The sequence below is a fragment of the Nycticebus coucang genome, chromosome 2, assembly GCF_027406575.1.
Source record: "Nycticebus coucang isolate mNycCou1 chromosome 2, mNycCou1.pri, whole genome shotgun sequence".
NCBI classification, from domain to species: Eukaryota; Metazoa; Chordata; class Mammalia; order Primates; family Lorisidae; genus Nycticebus; species Nycticebus coucang.
Genome location: NC_069781.1, coordinates 13,975,534 through 13,996,500, shown reverse-complemented (window position 1 = coordinate 13,996,500; position 20,967 = coordinate 13,975,534). Strand labels below are relative to the sequence as shown.

The 20,967-nt window shown below is 38.1% G+C and overlaps 1 protein-coding gene across 15 annotated transcripts in view; it reads right to left on the bottom strand.

The window, feature by feature from the left end:
- STRBP (spermatid perinuclear RNA binding protein) overlaps window positions 1–20,967 on the bottom strand; it is a 211,782-nt gene that overhangs the window by 119,965 nt on the left and 70,850 nt on the right. For 13 of the 15 annotated variants that reach the window (XR_008374498.1, XR_008374494.1, XR_008374503.1 and 10 more), the window contains 2 exons: window positions 16,501–16,668; window positions 6,093–6,313 (listed from right to left, as the gene is read on the bottom strand). Coding sequence is in view for 12 of the 15 variants with exons in the window: in XM_053563016.1 (XP_053418991.1) it covers window positions 6,093–6,313; window positions 16,501–16,503 (224 nt within the window). In the remaining 3 variants the exon portion in view is untranslated. Of the gene's footprint in view, window positions 1–6,092; window positions 6,314–16,500; window positions 16,669–20,297; window positions 20,323–20,967 lie in introns of those variants that run through there. The other 2 variants (XM_053563008.1, XM_053563012.1) reach the window with 2 other exon arrangements.

Here is a 20,967-nt window from a genome sequence, read left to right as displayed (position 1 = left end):
AATTTCTAATTCGAAATTTTCCTCCATTCTATTAATCTTGTTTGCAATCCAAATTCTGAATTCGACTTCTGACATCTCAGCCAGCTATTTATGAATGGGATCTTCAGTTACATCTGCCATATCTTTCCTTGGGGCGGCTGATCTATTTTGGTTATTCATGTTAACAGAGTTTTTCCATTGATTCCGCCCCATGATTGTTTTACACCATTTGATTTTTCCCCTGGAGCTTTGTCGAGGACCTGTACAGTGCTATGGCCTGAGAAACTGGGGACCTGTTTGGTGTGTTGGTGTAAGTGGTTCTGTCTTGTTTTCAGCCGGTCTCTGTTTGACCCTAGTGAAACAGTTACTCTGGGTTGAAGCCTCAGCTGTGGAGAAATACCAGCAATTAAGTCACCCCATCCCCCACAGGCAACAACTGGAAAAGGAAAATCAAACCTTCCTACAACCACACACCCAGGGCACCAACTGAATAGTCCTCAGGCGATTGGCTCAGTTCAAAAGGTCCAACTCAATTGTCTCAGTCAGCACCTGTCTCAGGTGGCAGAGTTTAAAAGCTCTCTGGCAACTGGATCACAGAGGTCTGGTGACTACTCAGATATGGCTTACCCCGGTGCTCCATGGGGTCAGGAGGACCCACCCAGCAAATAGATCAGTCTGGAAAGATTGATGCCTCCTTCCCCACCTTGCACCTCTCTCACACCCAGTCACTGATATCCCAGAAGGGCTGTGACCTAGTTGCCTGTAGTGAACAGATACTCCAGGGGTTTGCACCTGCCTGAATCACAAGAAAATCTTATTTCTGCTCAGCCAGGCCGCTGCGCTCTGCCTCTATCTAGCAGGGGGAGGTGAGGCCTGACAACCTTGGGCGCTTGATGGAGGCTGGGGGGTGTTCACTCAGTTCCAGCCCCACCCTGATTGCTGTTACTGACAGAACAGAACAGAACAACTTTGCAGGAATTTGTTTCTGTCCATGCTAAATTCCCCTGCAGAAGAGAAGCTATTTTGAGTTCCCAGAGCCTGCACCTCAGGCCCTGTCTTTGCTCCTGCAGGTTTGTGTTAGGTTACCTGTCAGTTCTAGCCTCTTGTCTTCCTTTGTCTATAGGCTGACGATCCCCTGAGGGTCAGGTGCATCTTAGGCTAAGTAAAGCATTCCTCTGGGTCAGCTCCACCCTGGGAACTTCCCGGCTCTGCGCTCCATCCAGGCCGGTACCGCCTCAGGCAAACCCTTTACTCACGGGGCCTGAATTTCCGTCCCAGATCTGTTCCGTGGTGGTTGCCACCTGAGTAGATGCCCAGCCTCCTCTGGTTGCCCGGGCAGACAGGGGGTGTGGCTTCGGAATATCCAGGAGTGAGCCCTATTATTGCCAAAAGACGGCTGCTGCTCTGCGCCTCAGGGCACCACCACTCCAGTATGGTTCCCTCGCAGCTGAACATCCTCTCCTCACTCCCATGAGGTAGAGTCAGCACTGACCAGCTGCAGTTTAGGCCCTGTCCACACCCCTCGAGAAATCACCCAAGAGTCTGGACTCCTGGGGAACAGGCCTCTAGACCTCAGAGTGAGAGTGCAGGGGAGTGCTGGGAGCTCAGAGTTGCAGGTAGAGAATATATACAGTTTTATACAGTTTTATGCCTGGCAGGAGAACGCATGGCACCCTAGTAGGGGAGGTAGGTCCAGTTTTTAGAGGGTCATTCCTGTGGAGTGTAGTGGGAGGACCTTTGAACTCTGCTCGTTTGTTTGTGGGGCACTTTGAGCCATTCTCATGGGGGAGGGGTCTCCCGTCCACTTGGTGATGGATTTTGTACCTTTTGTTTATATATCCTTGGGGTTGCAGCTCACCTCAGCTGGGTTGATGTGCATTCTTCAACCTTCTCTCTTGGTGCAGCTCTAATCCACCAGGTTACTAGGCTAAATTTCTGTCCTTTAACTCTCCTTCTGGACGGGAGCCTCATTCCCCAGCTCCTGGGATGTCCCAGTGTCCTCCCTACAGATCTCCAAGTACCTGCAGGTCACAGCGTGACAGAGACTGCTACTGAGACAACTGGTATGTCCAGGAGATGGATCCGCTGAAGGTGGGACAACCACTCAGTGCCCAGCTCAAGAAACGAACCAATCTTTGAATTTTTTTACTACATCTATATTGCATAAGAAAACCCAAATGTTTTACTGTATCCCCTTAAACATTTTTTCAAACTGTCTTTTTGTCTTACTTTTTTAGTAGTAATTTATAAATCTGTAAGAAACATGAATACCATGGTGCACTAAAAAAGAGCATCAAGGCAGAAATCTAAAAGAACTGGATTCTATTCATAATGGTGCCTACTGGCTCAGTATCCACAATAGTAAAATAGCCATCAGCTAGATGAACTAAGGTCCCTCCTAGTTTTATCATTCTAGGAATCCACAGAAGTTTATGGGGAAAGCAGAATATGTGATAAAACGAAATAGCTGAGAAAAGAAAGATCAGACCAAAGATAAACGGCCAGTATAACGCATCCCAAATCCAGGAATACCTAGCTAAAAGAGCAAACACTCAAAGAACATTAAGTCATAAATGGTGCATAAGAAAAATGTTCATCTACCCTTGATTTTAATTCTGTAAGTTTCTCATATTGGTTCATCTCTCTTAATCACAAGTGAAAATATTAACTAAGCTTAGCAGTCATTCAAAAAGTAGGTAAGTGTTTGAGTATGGAAAACATACTAAAGGAGACAGTCTCTCCTGCAGCTTATATTGCACTTAAGCAACAAAAGCAATTAATAGTTTATACACCCTGCATAAAAGGGGAAGAGAAAGCAACTTCTGAGAACAAACTGTATGCTGCATACTCTCATTTAAAAATATCATGACAAGCCTCCACTCCACTTGGAAAACAAGGAATATCAACCTCAGAAAAAAGTTAACTGTTCAAGTTCACAGAGAAGTAAAATAGCAAAGCTTAGACTCAAACTTGAGCTGGTCTGACCACACCACTTAGGTTCTTTACACTGTATGGTTGCCTCCCAAATTCAGAAAAAGTAGTGGTCCGAATTGCAGATGTTAAGCAAGGCAACCTGAAAGTTTGGCTCGAAAGCAGAGTCTTGATTTAGCTAGATGGAAAAAGGTCATTCTAGAAGCAAGGAATTAGCAGAGTTGGGCAATGAATAAATAGCAAGGCTGAGAATAAAACAGAGCAAGAGAGAAACAAATTAAGGCAATGGAAATGAAACAGGAAGTTATAAATAATCCAGCCATAGGTTCAGTGCCTGGCATACCTTAGGGATTCAATAAGCATTAAATTAATAAAAAACTATAAAGATGGTTTATGTTCAGAAATAAAAAGCATTTTAAAGCAACTGACTCCAGGATAGGCAACTGTTTGATATTAAGAATAAAATCAATCATCTGATTCTTTCTTCTTCTGTATCCCTGTCCTCTCATCCTCTCAAATTTAATATACTGTAATGGTTTAGAAATTCTTCCTTCATAATCACCCTTAAACCACTGCCTTCATACCAGTTTCTTTAGGTTTTTACTGCCTCTCAAATAGATGACCTCAGTAAACTCCTCATTGGCCTCACTGACCAACCTCTTTTATCTCTAACACACAATATACAGTATACTACAACCAGAGTAAGCTTCCAAAGGCACTGCCTAGATGGCTCCATCTACTGTTTTCTATTTTCCTTAGTGTCCCACTGTATACTTGAACACTTACCATGTTGGGAGGCAGTTTGGAAGGCAGCATGACCTTCTGGTTCAAATCCTGTCTCTCCTACTTACCATGTGACATTGGACAATTTACAAATTACTTGACTTCTCTGAACATGCTTCCTTATTTGTATTAATAAGAATAATATCTCTATCTCAGAGAGTGATGCTAAGAATATAATTTAAGTAATGAACTTTGCCAAGAGCTCAATATATATTAATAATTCCACAAACAGTAGCTATTATTCCTTCAACAGATCCTATAGCTTCTCACATGAAGATCTTTGCTGAGATTTATTTTTTTCTTCCACTATTACTGCCTATCAAAACCATACCCACCCATCCTCTGAGCCTATTCCAAATTCTACCTCCTTCATAAAGCTTTTTCTGATTCCCAGAACCAGCCCATTATCTCTCTTCCCCTGTATTTACACATGCTATTCACAGATGCTAAGAAAACTGGGTCTGGAGTTAGACAGACATGAATATGAATCTTGGCTTTACTACACATAAGCAAGTTTAAAGTTCACTAATGATTCTGAGTCATTATTTTTTCATATGCAAATTTGCAGCGAAGGAAATTTTATAAGTAAAATGGGGGTGGAGAAAGAGGGATAATAATATATTAGTAGGTTTGTTGCTAATCTGGTACCATAGCTGGTACTCAATAGTAGCTATTATTAGTAAGCCATTATTAATTCAATTATTAAGTTTTAAATTATGATTATGATATACATCTTAAACACTTTACATGTAGAAGCAGCATGATTGGATAAAAACTAAGCCCTATTCAAAACAGTCCTAAATTTGAATAATAAATTTTAATATAGGAGTTATTATAAAGCAAGCAACCCAATGTATTTTAGTTTACTATATGTGGATTACTTAAAATTAAAAACAGAGTCCTAACAGTCTTAATAATACAAACTGTGGGACCTTGTACGACTTTTGAGTCAGTATGCAAAAAGGTAAGGTAGGTTGAAATAAGAGCATAGGTAAAAGCTCCCTTTACAGTGTCTCGCATTGTATTAATAAATACAAGATAGCCCTCACCCATACTTTTGTCTTTTAGATTGCTTAACACCCACCAAGAGAATAATATATGTCTATTAGCAGAACACAACTCTTTTTCTGGAAGATATGCATGCCTCTGTTTTATACAAAGTCAGAATCACTCTGTTCCACCACATGGGAAGGATGACAGGCAAATGCTCAACCAGAGACTTTTCCACACAATGGAAAGACTTTACACAGACAATCAACAGCATCCGCAAGTAAAGCTATATTTATTTTAAAAAAATCCAAATGAGTACTCTCTCCCCTTTTCCCTTCCTTCCTCCAAATGAAAGTATGGAACATATTATCCTTTTATAACCCTTAAAACACAGTGACCTCATCCAATTAATCAAGTCTATAGGAGTGGTTTCTAATAGTATGCCATAAGCTTGAGAAGAAACTTCATTAGACAATGTATCAGAAATGATGAAAAGCAAAAAAAAAAAAGTGGTGAAAAGAAAGGAAGGAGGGAGAGGAGGAAGGGAGTGAGGGAGGAAGGGAAAGAAAGAACAAAGCAAAGCAAGGCAAACCTTATAAATATATACAGGATGGGCATAAAGTACGTGTGCATTTTAAGATAGTTTAACATAGTAAATTGCACACAAACTTTATGGACACCCCATATATGTGATAGTTTCAGCTTTCAAAGTTATATATTTATACCAATCACAGTGAGAACTGCTCAAAACTGTAACTCTAAGCTCACCATAGCATAAAAAAGTTCATGATCTGACTCCAGTTACCATCTCAGCTTCATCTTACTAATCTCTACTATTGTCACAGCACTCAGAATACGTTACTATAATTACTATAGTGTCTGGCTACCATTAGACCTTCATTCACTTGACAAATACACAATGACCATTTATAATATTCAAGACACTGTGCTAATAAATTCCTGGGAATCAATAAGGTATATACAGTATAATATACCTTTAAAATACATTCCCTATGTTCATTCTTCTACTTTATGTATTGCATTTTTGTAATGATATGATTTTCAGAGGTCAAAAACACGATTGTTTCAGAATCTAGGTGGCTGAACCAACACAGAAGAAAGATTATATACCAAAACCTTCAAACACAAAGATTTGAAAGGGCTTGATAGACTTTCAAAAGGAATCCTAATTAGACAGGTCTGTCCTCTTTTTCTGGTTCTAATCATTATTCTTTTCTTGCTTCCTTTCAAATTTAATCCAGAAATAGTCCATATAACATTCACTTCCTTGGTTGTAGTCATTCACTGGAAAGACCCAAAAAACATCTTATCACAAACTGAATCCAGCAGGACCCTCAAGCTGTGCGGTACACTCTAGTACAGCATCACAGAAGCCAGTCCACACTCACTTGGAATAGTTTTCTCCAGCCTCGTCTTTCTTCCCTTCTGTCTCACCCTCTGTTTTTGTGCCCTTATTTGTTTCATCCAACCAATCTGAGACATGTTTAAGAGCGCATTCAACAGTAGACACCATATTCTGAACGGCTTCAAGTTCCTCTGGGGATGGATAGATTGTTGAATGTTTCACCATAACATGGCGATCATCATTGGCAAAAGATCGAATAGATCTCTGTCAGAAGGAAAAAGAACAATTACTTCAACAGAAGAAACATCACCTGAAAAAGATGACATATAAATATAAGCCTACACACAGCACTAATCGTCAAACTACTGTGAAACAAAGCTAAGACAAAAAAAAAAAAAAAAAATCATTCAGGAATAAAAAATAAAATCCCATTCTACTGAAATCCACACCAGAAAATTAAAGCTTTTATTAATGTTCTGGTAAAGTTCACCTAGGTCACACTTAGCATTGTGTATTGTATATCTCATAGCTGAACCTATGCATTCTGAATACCATTTCAAGAAACGTCATCCACGTCATCTTGCAAGAAACTTCCTATCTTCAAGAGAGTCTACAGAAATGCATCAAAGTGACTCACGACCCCCAGCCACTCCTTTCCAAGCTGCTACAGACTTTTGCACCTTAAAAAAGGTGATATTTCACAATACAACAATAATACAAAACACTAAGTTATGCATGAACACTATTAAAAAAACTGAGAAACATTGGGATAGTGTATGCTATATGACATTCAAACCTTTAGTATAAGACTTTAATTTTAAAATAGATTAGCAGGATAGATTCCAACTTCCACACTGGGAACAATATATATAACAAAACAATCAAATTCCCAAGCTAATTTACAAACATATTACATTCTCAATGAAAATCCCCTTGGGTGGCTTAGCGTCCACTGTTCAATAGTTAGGGCACAAGCGACATACACCAAGGCAGGCAGGTTCGAACCCACCTAGGGCCAGATAAACAACAATGACAACTGCAACAAAAAATGCTGGGCGTTGTGGTGAGCACCTGTAGTCCCAGCTACTTGGGAGACTGAGGCAAGAGAATCGCTATAGCCCAAGAGTTTGAAGTTGCTGTGAGCTATGATGCCACGGCAGTCTACCAAGGGCAACAGTGAGACTCTGTCTCAAAAAAAAAAAATAAAATCCCCTTATGGTTGATTCACTTAAACCTCAGCAAAAGTCATTTTAAAGCTAATATCAGGGGGACAGGGGAATGAATGGAGTCTCAAGAAATATTCTAAGAACATGGATGGGTACCACTGCACCAAAACTAAGTATCAAAAAATTTTAAAAAGAATAACTAAAATGATATGCTGGCCCAGAAATTAATGGAGTAGATTAAAGCCTAGAAATAAAATGGATTTCACGAAAATTTAAGAGAGACAATCCTTCATACTCACAAGTGACACACTCAAAAACTTTTTAATATTTCCAAATTACAACATCATGAAAACACTTGTACTAGTACACGGCAAAATGAACAAGGATAACTTGATAGATTTTCCATGAATCCCAAAGTGTTCCCTTTTAAAAGGCAGTTACAAAAAAATAAATAACATAACATGTGGTTATATCCTAGAAACTAAAACATTCACAATTCTTATAGACTTACTACTTTTTTGTTTGAATATCAATGCTTAAAAATCATATATTTTGGATACTAGTAAATTAACATTACAGTGTCACTGTTCCCTATAAAATGAAGCAAAATTTAATTGAAAATGTTAGTAATCACTTGAAAAACCTCAATCAGTATATACAGACTAAAAATCAATCAGAAAGCTTTCCTTTCTCAATAAAAATCTATCTAAATGTCTTCCTTAACTCGAGATCCATAATCAAGTTTCCAACTGGAGCCTTTTGACACAAAGAAACACTTTTTAATAAGCACTTTATGAGATTTACTCATATTCCTAAACAAGTAACTAGAAAACAAAAGAGACAACGAATTGAAGATGCTGGGTTGTCAGCTAGACTCAAGTACTTGCCAAATTATTAAGTTCTGCACAGTGGCCTCACCTGAGCAAAATTACATATTACTACATTACACAAACACTAGGTTTTATCTTACAAATACAGACTGCCAATGTTGTATCAGTTTACTGGCTGTGACAGGATAATCATTATAAAACAACAGTAAAAGGAAGTATTGAAAAAATAAATATAGGGGGGCGGAGCAAGATGGCAGCCGAGTAACAGCTTCCTTGCATCTGGGCACCGTGAGTCTGGGAATATAGGCATCTCTGGCTGGTGGGATCTGCCTATCATCACCCCTGAGAGGATACATGGAGTCAGCGAGAGACTTCTGGACCCCAAGAGGAGGACTAAAACAGTGGAAAACTGGCAAGTGGTCGTGTGTGTTCAATCCGTCTAAACCCGCCCACAACTGTAAGTTCAGTAGCAGCGAGACTGCAAACCAGAAAGGCCTTACCTGTGAACTGTTTTGGTGTCTTTGGACTTGGCACTCAGCTGAACTGCCTTGGGGAGAGCCTGAGCAGGAGTGCGGAGAACTTTGGCCTTTGTCTAGGGCCCCAGTCTGAGCCGCTGAGCCAGACGGAGCTAATAGTGTTTGGCTCTGGGTCACAGGCAGACATTGTGAGCTATCTGCCCCGGCAAGCTCCGCCCTCAGGGTCGCAGAGCTGGATTTGGGTGGGAGCTGGTACCAGCGACCAAGTAGCCTAAGGGCGGGGTCTGAGCCACCTTGCAGCCCTAACTCTCAGGGGCAGAGGGAGACCAGTTTTGACACACAGGGTAAGTGGATAGCCACTTCAGCAGTGATTCTAGCAACAAGCACTTCCCTCAGAAAGCTTCTGCTCAGTAAGTGAACAAGTTCAAAGTGCCTTTTAAGTGGGCTGAAGAGAGATTTAGGGTGTCTACCTGCTGGGGTTTGAGAAACTAGCAGCCTCCAGTCGTATCAGAACTGTCATTAACATCTCATACCCCAGAAGACCACATGTTGCCCAGACAATATTCAATAACATATACATACCGCTTTGTTTTTGGTTGTGTTTTGTTTTTTCTTTTTTTGCTTTAGTTGTTTTTTGTGTGTATTTTGATGTTGTGGATTGTTGTTTTGTTTTTTAAGTTCAACCTTGTCCATACAGATCCTTTTTCTTTCTCAATTTTTCTAGTTTAATTATAATTTCCCATTGCTGCCTATTTCAATAATTAGAACTTCATTTTTGTTAGGGTTTCTACCGCTATTATTTGGTGTTTCCAGCCAATTTTATCCCATAAAGTTTTCTGTTTGCTTGTTTTGGTTTGATTTATAGCATTTTTGTCTTTCCTCTCTACTTGGTGGAGGTGGGGTACTGTGTCTGATCAGGTTAGCAAAGAGCTGCTGACCATAAGGGAACCACCCAACTGGGCACCCCCAGAAGGTGTTTTTTTTTTTTAAGGTTGTATCAAACTACCCTACTGTACAACTATATTGCTCTGTCTCCCTCTTTCTGTGACTCTCTTCTTTTTGTCAATATTCCTTTTACCCACCCCCTCTCCTTTCTCTATTTTTCTTTTTTTTTTTTTTCTTATCACTCAGTCCTCCTTTCTTTCATCCCTTCTTTGCTCTTAAACCTTCTCACCCTTCTGGTCCTGTAACCCTTAGTCCACAGGCACGAGAACTTAAAGAGCAAGAGGAAGTGAAAGGAAAATTAGAGCAAGGAAACAGATAAAAGAAATCACCCATGAGGAAGAATCAGCAGAAAACTCTAGGCAAAATGAAGAACCAGTCCAGAACAACCCCGCCAAGGGACCATGAGGTAGCTACTGCAAAGGATCCCACCTATACAGAAATGTTAGGAATGACAGAAAGGGAATTTAGAATACACATGATGAAAACAATGAAAGAAATGATGGAAACAATGAAGGAAACTGCTAATAAAGTGGAAAATAACCAAAAGGAAATCCAAAAACAGAATCAAATCAGAGATGAACGATATGAAGAATATAAAAAGGATATAGCAGAGCTGAAGGAAATGAAACAGTCAATTAGGGAACTTAAAGATGCAATGGAAAGTATCAGCAACAGGTTAGACCATGCAGAAGAAAGAATTTGAGAGGTAGAAGACAAAGTTCTTGAGATAACTCAGATAGTAAAAGAGGCAGAAAAGAAGAGAGAGAAAGCAGAACGTTCACTGTCAGAATTATGGGTCTTTATGAAGCGTTCCAACATACGAGTTATAGGAATTCCAGAAGGGGAAGAAGAATGCCCCAGAGGAATGGAAGCCATACTAGAGAATATTATAAAAGAAAATTTCCCAAATATCACCAAAGATTCTGACACACTGCTTTCAGAGGGATATCGGACCCCAGGTTGCCTCAACTCTAACCGAGCTTCTCCAAGACACATTGTGATGAACCTGTCCAAAGTCAAGACAAAAGAAAAGATTCTGCAAGCTGCCAGGAGTAACCACCAGTTGACCTACAGGGGCAAATCCATCAGAGTGACCGCAGACTTCTCTAATGAAACTTTTCAAGCAAGAAGACAATGGTCATCTACCTTTAATCTACTTAAACAGAACAATTTCCAGCCCAGAATTCTGTACCCTGCTAAGCTAAGCTTAAAAATTGACGGAGAAATCAAATCATTTATGGATATACAAACATTGAGGAAATTTGCCACAACAAGACCAGCTCTAAAGGAAATACTTCAACCGGTTCTGCACACTAACCACCACAATGGATCAGCAGCAAAGTAAGAACTCAGAAATTAAAGGACAGAACCAAACCTCCACACTGATGCAAAAGATAAAACTAAGCAATGGACTCTAACAAAATAAGACGAATAGAATACTGCCACACTTATCAATTATCTCAATAAATGTTAATGGCTTGAATTCCCCACTGAAGAGAAATAGATTGGTTGACAAGATTAAAAAACACAAGCCATCCATTTGCTGTCTGCAAGAAACACACCTGGCTTCAAAAGACAAATTAAAGCTCCGAGTCAAGGGTTGGAAGACAATTTTTCAGGCAAATGGAATTCAGAAGAAAAGAGGAGTTGCAATCTTATTTTCAGATACATGTGGATTTAAAGCAACTAAAGTCAAAAAAGACAAAGATGGTCACTTTATATTGGTCAAGGGAAAAATACAACAAGAAGACATTTCAATTCTAAATATTTATGCACCCAATTTAAATGCTCCCAGATTCTTGAAACAGACCTTACTCAGTCTGAGCAATATGATATCTGATAATACCATAATAACAGGGGACCACAGAGCTGGACAGATCCTCTAAATAGAAATTAAACAAGGATATAAGAGACTTAAATGAGACCCTAGAACAACTGTGCTTGATAAGATGCATATAGAACACTCCATCCCAAAGATAAAGAATATACATTCTTCTCATCACCCCATGGAACATTCTCCACAATTGATCATATCCTGGGACACAAAACAAATATCAACAGAATCAAAAGAATTGAAATTTTACCTTATATCTTCTCAGACCATAAGGCATTAAAGGTGGAACTCAACTCTAACAAAAATGCTCGACCCCACCCAAAGGCATGGAAACTAAACAATCTTCTGTTGAATAACAGATGGGTGAAGGAAGAAATAAAACAGGAAATCATTAACTTCCTTGAGCATAACAACAATGAAGACACAAGCTACCAAAACCTGTGGGATACTGCAAAAGCAGTTCTGAGAGGAAAATTCATCGCTTTAGATGCCTACATTCGAAAAACAGAAAGAGAGCGCATCAACAATCTCACAAGAGATCTTATGGAATTGGAAAAAGAAGAACAATCTAAGCCTAAACTCAGTAGAAGAAAAGAAATATCCAAAATCAAATCAGAGATCAATGAAATTGAAAACAAAAGAATCATTCAGAAAATTAATGAAACAAGGAGTTGGTTTTTTGAAAAAATAAATAAAATAGATAAACCATTGGCCAGACTAACGAGGAATAGAAAAGTAAAATCTCTAGTAACCTCAATCAGAAATGATAAAGAGGAAATAACAACTGATCCCACAGAGATACAAGAGATCATCTCTGAATACTACCAAAAACTCTATGCCCAGAAATTTGACAATGTGAAAGAAATGGATCAATATTTGGAATCACACCCTCTCCCTAGACTCAGCCAGGAAGAAATAGAACTCCTGAACAGACCAATTTCAAGCACTGAGATCAAAGAAACAATAAAAAATCTTCCAACCAAAAAATGCCCTGGTCCAGATGGCTTCACTCCAGAATTCTATCAAACCTTCAAGGAAGAGCTTATTCCTGTTCTGCAGAAATTATTCCAAAAAATTGAGGAAGAAGGAATCTTCCCCAACACATTCTGTGAAGCAAACATCACCCTGATACCAAAACCAGGAAAGGACCCAAACAAAAAGGAGAATTTCAGACCAATCTCACTCATGAACATAGACGCAAAAATTCTCAACAAAATCCTAGAAAATAGATTACAGCTTATCATCAAAAAAGTCATTCATCATGATCAAGTAGGCTTCATCCCAGGGATGCAAGGCTGGTTTAACATACGCAAGTCCATAAACGTTATCCACCATATTAACAGAGGCAAAAATAAAGATCACATGATCCTCTCAATAGATGCAGAAAAAGCATTTGATAAAATCCAGCATCCTTTTCTAATTAGAACACTGAAGAGTATAGGCATAGGTGGCACATTTCTAAAACTGATTGAAGCTATCTATGGCAAACCCACAGCCAATATTTTACTGAATGGAGTAAAACTGAAAGCTTTTCCTCTTAGAACTGGAACCAGACAAGGTTGTCCTCTGTCACCTTTACTATTCAACATAGTGCTGGAAGTCCTAGCCAATACAATTAGGCAAGACAAGGAAATAAAGGGAATCCAAATGGGAGCAGAGGAGGTCAAACTCTCCCTCTTTGCTGATGACATGATCTTATACTTAGAGAACCCCAAAGACTCAACCACAAGACTCCTAGAAGTCATGAAAAAATACAGTAATGTTTCAGGATATAAAATCAATGTCCACAAGTCAGTAGTCTTTGTGTATACCAAATTAAGGACACAACTCCCTTCACCATACTCTCAAAGAAAATGAAATACCTAGGAATATACCTAACGAAGGAGGTGAAGGACCTCTATAAAGAAAATTATGAAATCCTCAGAAAGGAAATAGCAGAGGATATTAACAAATGGAAGAACATACCATGCTCATGGATGGGAAGAATCAACATTGTGAAAATGTCTATACTTCCCAAAGCAATCTACCTATTCAATGCCATTCCTATCAAAATACCAACATCGTACTTTCAAGATTTGGAAAAAATGATTCTGCGTTTTGTATGGAACCGGAAAAAACCCCGTATAGCTAAGGCAGTTCTCTGTAACAAAAATAAAGCTGGGGGCATCAGCATACCAGATTTTAGTCTGTACTACAAAGCCATAGTGCTCAAGACAGCATGGTACTGGCACAAAACAGAGACATAGACACTTGGAATCGAATTGAAAACCAAGAAATGAAACTAACATTTTACAACCGCCTAATCTTTGATAAACCAAACAAGAACATACCTTGGGGGAAAGACTCCCTATTCAATAAATGGTGTTGGGAGAACTGGATGTCTACATGTAAAAGACTGAAACTGGACCCACACCTTTCCCCACTCACAAAAATTGATTCAAGATGGATAAAGGACTTAAACTTAAGGCATGAAACAATAAAAATCCTCCAAGAAAGCATAGGAAAAACACTGGAAGATATTGGCCTGGGGAAAGACTTCATGAAGAAGACTGCCATGGCAATTGCAACAACAACAAAAATAAACAAATGGGACTTCATTAAACTGAAAAGCTTCTGTACAGCTAAGGACACAATAACCAAAGCAAAGAGACAACCCACACAATGGGAAAGGATATTTGCATATTTTCAATCAGACAAAAGCTTGATAACTAGGATCTATAGAGAACTCAAATTAATCCACATGAAAAAAGCCAACAATCCCTTATATCAATGGGCAAGAGACATGAATAGAACTTTCTCTAAAGACGACAAATGAATGGCTAACAAACACATGAAAAAATGTTCATCATCTCTATATATTAGAGAAATGCAAATCAAAACAACCCTGAGATATCATCTAACCCCAGTGAGAATGGCCCACATCACAAAATCTCAAAACTGCAGATGCTGGCGTGGATGTGGAGAGAAGGGAACACTTTTACACACTGCTGGTGGGACTGCAAACTAGTACAACCTTTCTGGAAGGAAGTATGGAGAAACCTCAAAGCACTCAAGCTAGACCTCCCATTTGATCCTGCAATCCCATTACTGGGCATCTACCCAGAAGGAAAGAAATCCTTTTATCATAAGGACACTTGTACTAGACTGTTTATTGCAGCTCAATTTACAATCGCCAAAATGTGGAAATAGCCTAAATGCCCACCAACCCAGGAATGGATTAACAAGCTGTGGTATATGTATACCACGGAATACTATTCAGCCATTAAAAAAAATGGAGACTTTACATCCTTCGTATTAACCTGGATGGACGTGGAAGACATTATTCTTAGTAAAGCATCACAAGAATGGAGAAGCGTGAATCCTATGTACTCAATTTTGATATGAGGACAATTAATGACAATTATGGTTATGGTGGGGGGAACAGAAAGAGGGAAGGAGGGAGGTGGGTGGGGCCTTGGTGTGTGTCACACTTTATGGGGGCAAGACATGATTGCAAGAGGGACTTTACCTAACAAATGCAATCAGTGTAACCTGGCTTATTGTACCCTCAATGAATCCCCAACAATAAAAAAAAACAAAAAAAGAAAAAAGAAAAAATCAATATAATCAGAAAAATGGGCAACAATCCTATTTACTCAAATATAAGTTCCAAATACATTTTTTAAGTATTAAAAAATTAAATCAGAGAACTATGTAGAAATAGAAAATTCTCATTCATATCAGAGATCTAAGAAGCAAGCAAAAGGAGAAACTGGAACAATTATATAAAATTACATAAATTACACAAAATTTCTATACCAGAAAATCTAAGCTAAATTTAAAAAGAATAACTAGGGAAGAAATTTTCTTCAACATAAAGCATTTCTTTTAGCTGTAAGAATATCAAGACTGTAAGAAAAGAGCTGAACAGGCAAATAATACAAATGGTAAGAAACACAAGTCTTAGTATGTTTTTTTTTTCACATTTTACCATGTAACTAAAATGAGAGAGAAAATCCCAAGTTGACATTTTTTTTCCTCACCATCTAGACCTAAAATATCACAGAATTTCTTCTCTAAAGAGCAAGTCAACCAAATTATAATCCAGGCACAAATATTTTAACAAGTCAATTAACATTAAGAAACACCATCAGACTTGCTAAACAACATAATTCGCATATATAATGGTTAATATTTTGTGCTTTTTCTCCCATTTATAATGTCTTTTTAAACCTTTTTCTTAGGTAAGAAAATTCACACAACATCCTCCAGAATCAAAATACTAAGGGGAAAAAAATGTCCAGCACATTTTACCAATTAAAAACCTAGGAAACAGACTTCGGACCTGTGGCTCAAGCGGCTAAGGTGCCAGCCATATACACCTGAGCTGGTGGGTTCGAATCCAGCCCGGGCCTGCCAAACAACAATGATGGCTGCAACCAGGAAAAAAAAAAAAAAACAGCCGGGCATTGTGGCAGGCGCCTATAATCTCATCTACTTGGGAGGAAGAGGCAGGAGAATCGCTTGAGCCCAGGAGTTGGAGGTTGCTGTGAGCTGTGATGCCACAGCACTCTACCCAGGGTGACAGCTTGAGGCTCTGTCTCAAAAAAATACAAAACCTAGGAAACAGAGGTTATGACCTCATCTAACATCACAAATTCAGGTCAGAAATCTCCACAAAAAGCAAGGTTTCCTCAATACTTAGTTTAGTACCCCTAGTACACCCAACATTTTACCCTATTATTTTTAAAGTATGTGACAGAGGTGGCTTTCTGACTAAAACATTCACACATTTTATAAACTCCTATGACATTCATATACTAAAATTAAAGCTCAGATTTGGGATTTTAATTTCCATAGGAAAAAACTGAACTTCAGGTAGAAGAATAGAGAAAAATTACTTAATTTCAAGTTCAAGATCATCTAGCTATTTGTATCCGTTTGGTAATGCCAGTTTTATTAGAAAATATAATTTTAGCATTCCTTACTTTGTTTTAATTATTTATTGCCTTGTAGGCTCATGGGACTCCATCTTGTGGTTTAACGGGCTTATAATAAATTTGAAAACTTATTTGCTTTGCTTAAATAGTAGAATGCCATCTGTATCTGCGGCACTAGAGCCAAAAATTAACACTATTGTTTTTCACTTGCCCTCACAGTTAACACTTCCATTTTTAAATTATTAAAGTTGTAAATTAATTAAATATAAACAAAAACCTACCATGGTTTTCTATAGTATTTTAGCTTTTTTCCCGATCCTTTTCCCTCTTTCTTGTCGTCTTCAGGAGGCACTGTTTTGTGTGACAATACCTCCTCATAAGCCTTAGTCCCCTGATAGCTCAGTGTCAATACAGCAAAGATGTTTAAAGATCTATTCTCTGGAATACACCTGTAAGAGAAGAGGAAAATTTCAAAAATGCTTCTTTAGAATTAGTTTCAAGGAAATAAAGGGTCAATTTAATGGATAAAATTAGGGCCTAGAAATTTAAAATGCCAACTTTACCATTTAATAGCTAGGTGACCTGAGAAAGCCAGGTCACTCAAAACATCACTTACTTAACTCCTCAGGTCTAGTTTCTTTTATCTATAAAATGATAAATTATTCCACGACTAACAGATAACATTTATGGAATTCAAACTTTGTACCAGGCACACCAGTGCCTAAAAGTTTTTCATACATTAATTCATTTGATCATCAAAACAATCTCAATTATTGTCTCTATTTAACATATAAAGAAACTAAAGCAGGGCGGCCCTGTGGCTCAGTGAGTAGGCACCAGCCCCATATACCAAGGGTGGCAGGTTCGAACCCAGCCGTGGCCAAACTGCAACAAAAAAAAAGAAAGAAACTAAAGCATAAGGAAATAATATAACCTAAATAAAATGAAAGCAAGTAAACCATAGAGCCGAGATTCAAATCCAGACAATCTTCTTTAATACTATTTTGGCTATAAAAGATTTACATTTACTTACTTCAGGGGATAAACTTTAGCTATTTCAAAAATAAGTATATGTGAAGACTGAGGCTGTATAGCACACAGGCTTTGGACTCAAATCTTATAGTAAAGTACCAGCTTTGCTCCCTTATGTGAGCCAGAGCTTTCTCACCTATGCAATGGGGTATCTAGTATCTACTTCAAACCAAATGAGATAAATTATTTTAAAAATACCTAATAATATCTGTCAAATAGTATTAATTCAATAAATGGTAACACACCTTAAATTTTCTAATGTTAAATAGAAATGTTTTATTTACGTATCAGATGTAAGTACGTATCTCTGAAAAACTAAACTTAGAAAAATATTAGCTGTGCTCTACCTAGAACAGCTTTATATAGCAGGTGGAATATTCATGTAAAGGCATATGTATCTTTTTTTATTGAGCAGGGTTTTTTTTTTTTTTTTTCAATTAACAGACATTATTTTTAGAGCAGAGTTAGATTTAAAGAACAAATGAGTGGTAAGGGGAAAGAATTTGCTTTTCTCTCCAACACACACAGCTTCCTCTATTATTTGGTTAACAATAATTAGTGTAGTACATTGGTTACCAATGATGAGTCAATGTTGATAGACCATGGTTAACTAAAGTTCACAGTTTAAATTAGGGTTCACACCTTGTGTTGTAGATTTTACAGGTTTTGACAAATGGTAGGCATCCACCACCACAGTACCACACTTTGTTCTCCTAAAAATCTCCTGTGCTCTACCTGTTTGACCTTCCCTGCCTCTTCCCAATCCCTTAGTAGCCACTGATTTTTTTTTTTGCCTTTTCAAGAATGTCATAGTTGTATTCATACAGTATATATATATAGCCTTTTCAAGAATATCATAGTTGGATTTATATAGTATATGTACCCTTTTCAGACTGTCTTCTTTCACTTAATGACACGCATTTAAGTTTTCTCCATGTCTTAGCATGACTTGATAGCACATTTATTTTCATCACTGACTAGTATTCAATTGTACAAATGTATTATAGTTTATCGGTTCACCTACTGAAGGACATCTTGAATGATTATGAATTTTGCCAATTATGAATAAAGTACTATAAACATAAATGTCCGTGTGTAGATGTTATGTTTTCAAATTCTTTGGGTAAATACCAAAGACTACACTTGCTTGATCACGTAAGAGTATGTTTAGTTATGCTAAGAAACCACTAAACCGTCTTCCTAAGTGGCCTGTATCATTTTGCATTTCCTGTTGCTCCACATCCTCATGAGCATTTGGTGGTGTCAGTGTTCTTGATTTTGGCCACTCTATAATAATGTGTAGTGGTATGTCACTGTTGTTTTAATTTGAAATTCCCCGATGATATATGATGTTGAACATTTTATCATGTCTAATTGCCTTCTGTATATCTTCTTTAGTGAGGTGTCCAGATTTTCTACCCATTTTTTATTGGGTTTTTTTTTTATTTAATTGGTTGTTTTCATATTATTTAGTCTTAAGAGTTCTTTCTATATTTTGGATATTAGTTCTATCCAAACATAGAACAGAGTCTCACTATGTCACCCTGTTGATAGACTATTGTTAACCAAAGTTCACAGTTTAAATTGGGGTTCACACCTTGCGTTGACTTATATAGCGCACAGCAACCTCCAACTCCTGGGCTTAAGTAATTCTCTTGCCTCAGCCTCCCAAGTAGCTGAGACTAAAGGCACCCATCACAGCACCCATCACAGCACCCGCCACAACGCCCAGCTATTTTTTTGTTGCAGTTGTCATTGTTGTTTAGCTGGCCTGGGTCAGGTTCAAACCCACCACACTTGGTGTATGTGGCTGGCACCATAACCACTGTGCTATGGGTGCCGAGCCTGGATACTAGTTCTTTATCAGATATATGTTTTGCAAAGATGTCTCTCCCAGTAGCTTTTTTCCATCCTCTTTAACAGTGTTTTTTTCATAGAGCAAAAATTTTTAATTTTCCTTAATTCCAACTTGCCAACATTTTTCTTTTGTGGATCTTGCTTTCAGTGATGGTATATCACTTTTTACACTGACCTCTAAAAGTGAAAAGTTTTAAATATCAGGCTACTCAGCCTACAAAACTAGGGGCTTTTTTCAAAACCAAAGAACTATGCCTTCTATACTCTAACCATAAACTTAGTCAAATACTAAAGATTTTTCTGAAATGCAATAAGGAGCGTATTAAAGATACTTTACTTTAGAAAACTTTAAATTTTTTTAATACTAATATAGGCCACCACTCCAAAATAAGCTAAGTAAAGATAAAATAAGCAGGCCCTACTTCTGCACTATAAAGTACAACCACATATACACTATATTAAAGATGGGCAAGAAAAAATTACCTCACTGGTATCCCAAGATCACTTTAAGATAAATTATGTGAAATTCATAAGTAAATAAGTTCATTAACTCATCCTAGAAAAAGAGCTACATACCTCATTACTGAACATCACAACAGTCACTTTCCAAGTACTTCCCGTGGGAAGTTATGCACTGATGCCAGCACTACTCAAAACCCTTTTCCTATGAGTTCACGGACTTAACTGTCAGACCTCCTACAACGACAACCAACTGCCATTCCAGAAAAAGAGTTTCAAAATTGCTCTGAAGGATGGATTAGGCACTGATGTCATTGCAGAACTTCCCAAAGTGAGTAATTCAAAGGTGACTACAGTGATTTTCACAATGAGGTGTGTAGCACTTTTTCTAGGATTAGTTCATGAACTTAACCGTCCAACGGCATATTCTTTACTTAGTATTATACTAGGTCGCACAGAAGATACAAAGATGAATCAATTCAGCACACAGTAAAGGAAGTTAGAATAAATACAATTATAAATACGATACTCCCCCCAATCTATTCAAATAAATTAAACTTTCTCTACAAGGTAGCATTAAGTTTCTGTACAATACTAATGTGCAAAGAATACTGAATTTTAGCACTTTCCTCTAGAAGTTTCCTTTTTTATGTTAAAAAAAAGCGTACGTGGGAAGGCTAAAGTGAAAAGCCTGTAAATTACATATCAATAGCTAATATAAAATCCTTACCTAGTCCAAAAATCCAGCCATTCATCTCTACTTATAAACACCTATAATGATAGAAAACCATTATCATTTGAAGCCTTGCAACAATGGACAAGGGCCGAAAGGTCTTTTCTCAGTTAACAGTACGAACAAAAATGATGCAATGACTTTAATCCTAATCTAAAATACACTGAATGACCCAGTGAAGTCAAACCAAAATGCTTCCTGAATATTTACTATCAGTGAGCAAAATGGAAAAGCTCTTCTCACGTAACCAATCAGAAGAGGGATAAGCCATGTGGTGACTCACACTTGTAATCCTAGCACTTTGGGAGGCTGAGGCCAGAGGTCTGCTTGAACCTAGGAGTTCAAGATCAGCCTAAGCAACAAACAAAACAAGACCCTGCCTCTACAAAAAGTCTAAAAACTAGCCAGGTGCAGCAGTGCATGCCTGTAGTCCCAGCAACTCAGTAGAGACCGAAACAAGAGGATTAGGACCTCTTGCACATAGAAGTTTGAGGTTGTAGCCAGCTATGACAACGCCACTGCATGCCAGCCAAGGTGACAGAGTGAGACCCTTATTTCTTGGGGCGGGGAAGGGGTGAGAATATAAAAAAACACATTTCCTCACTTAAATACTCACTACACCATCCCAATCTCTGGTATACCTTACATGACAGGACAACATTCAGCC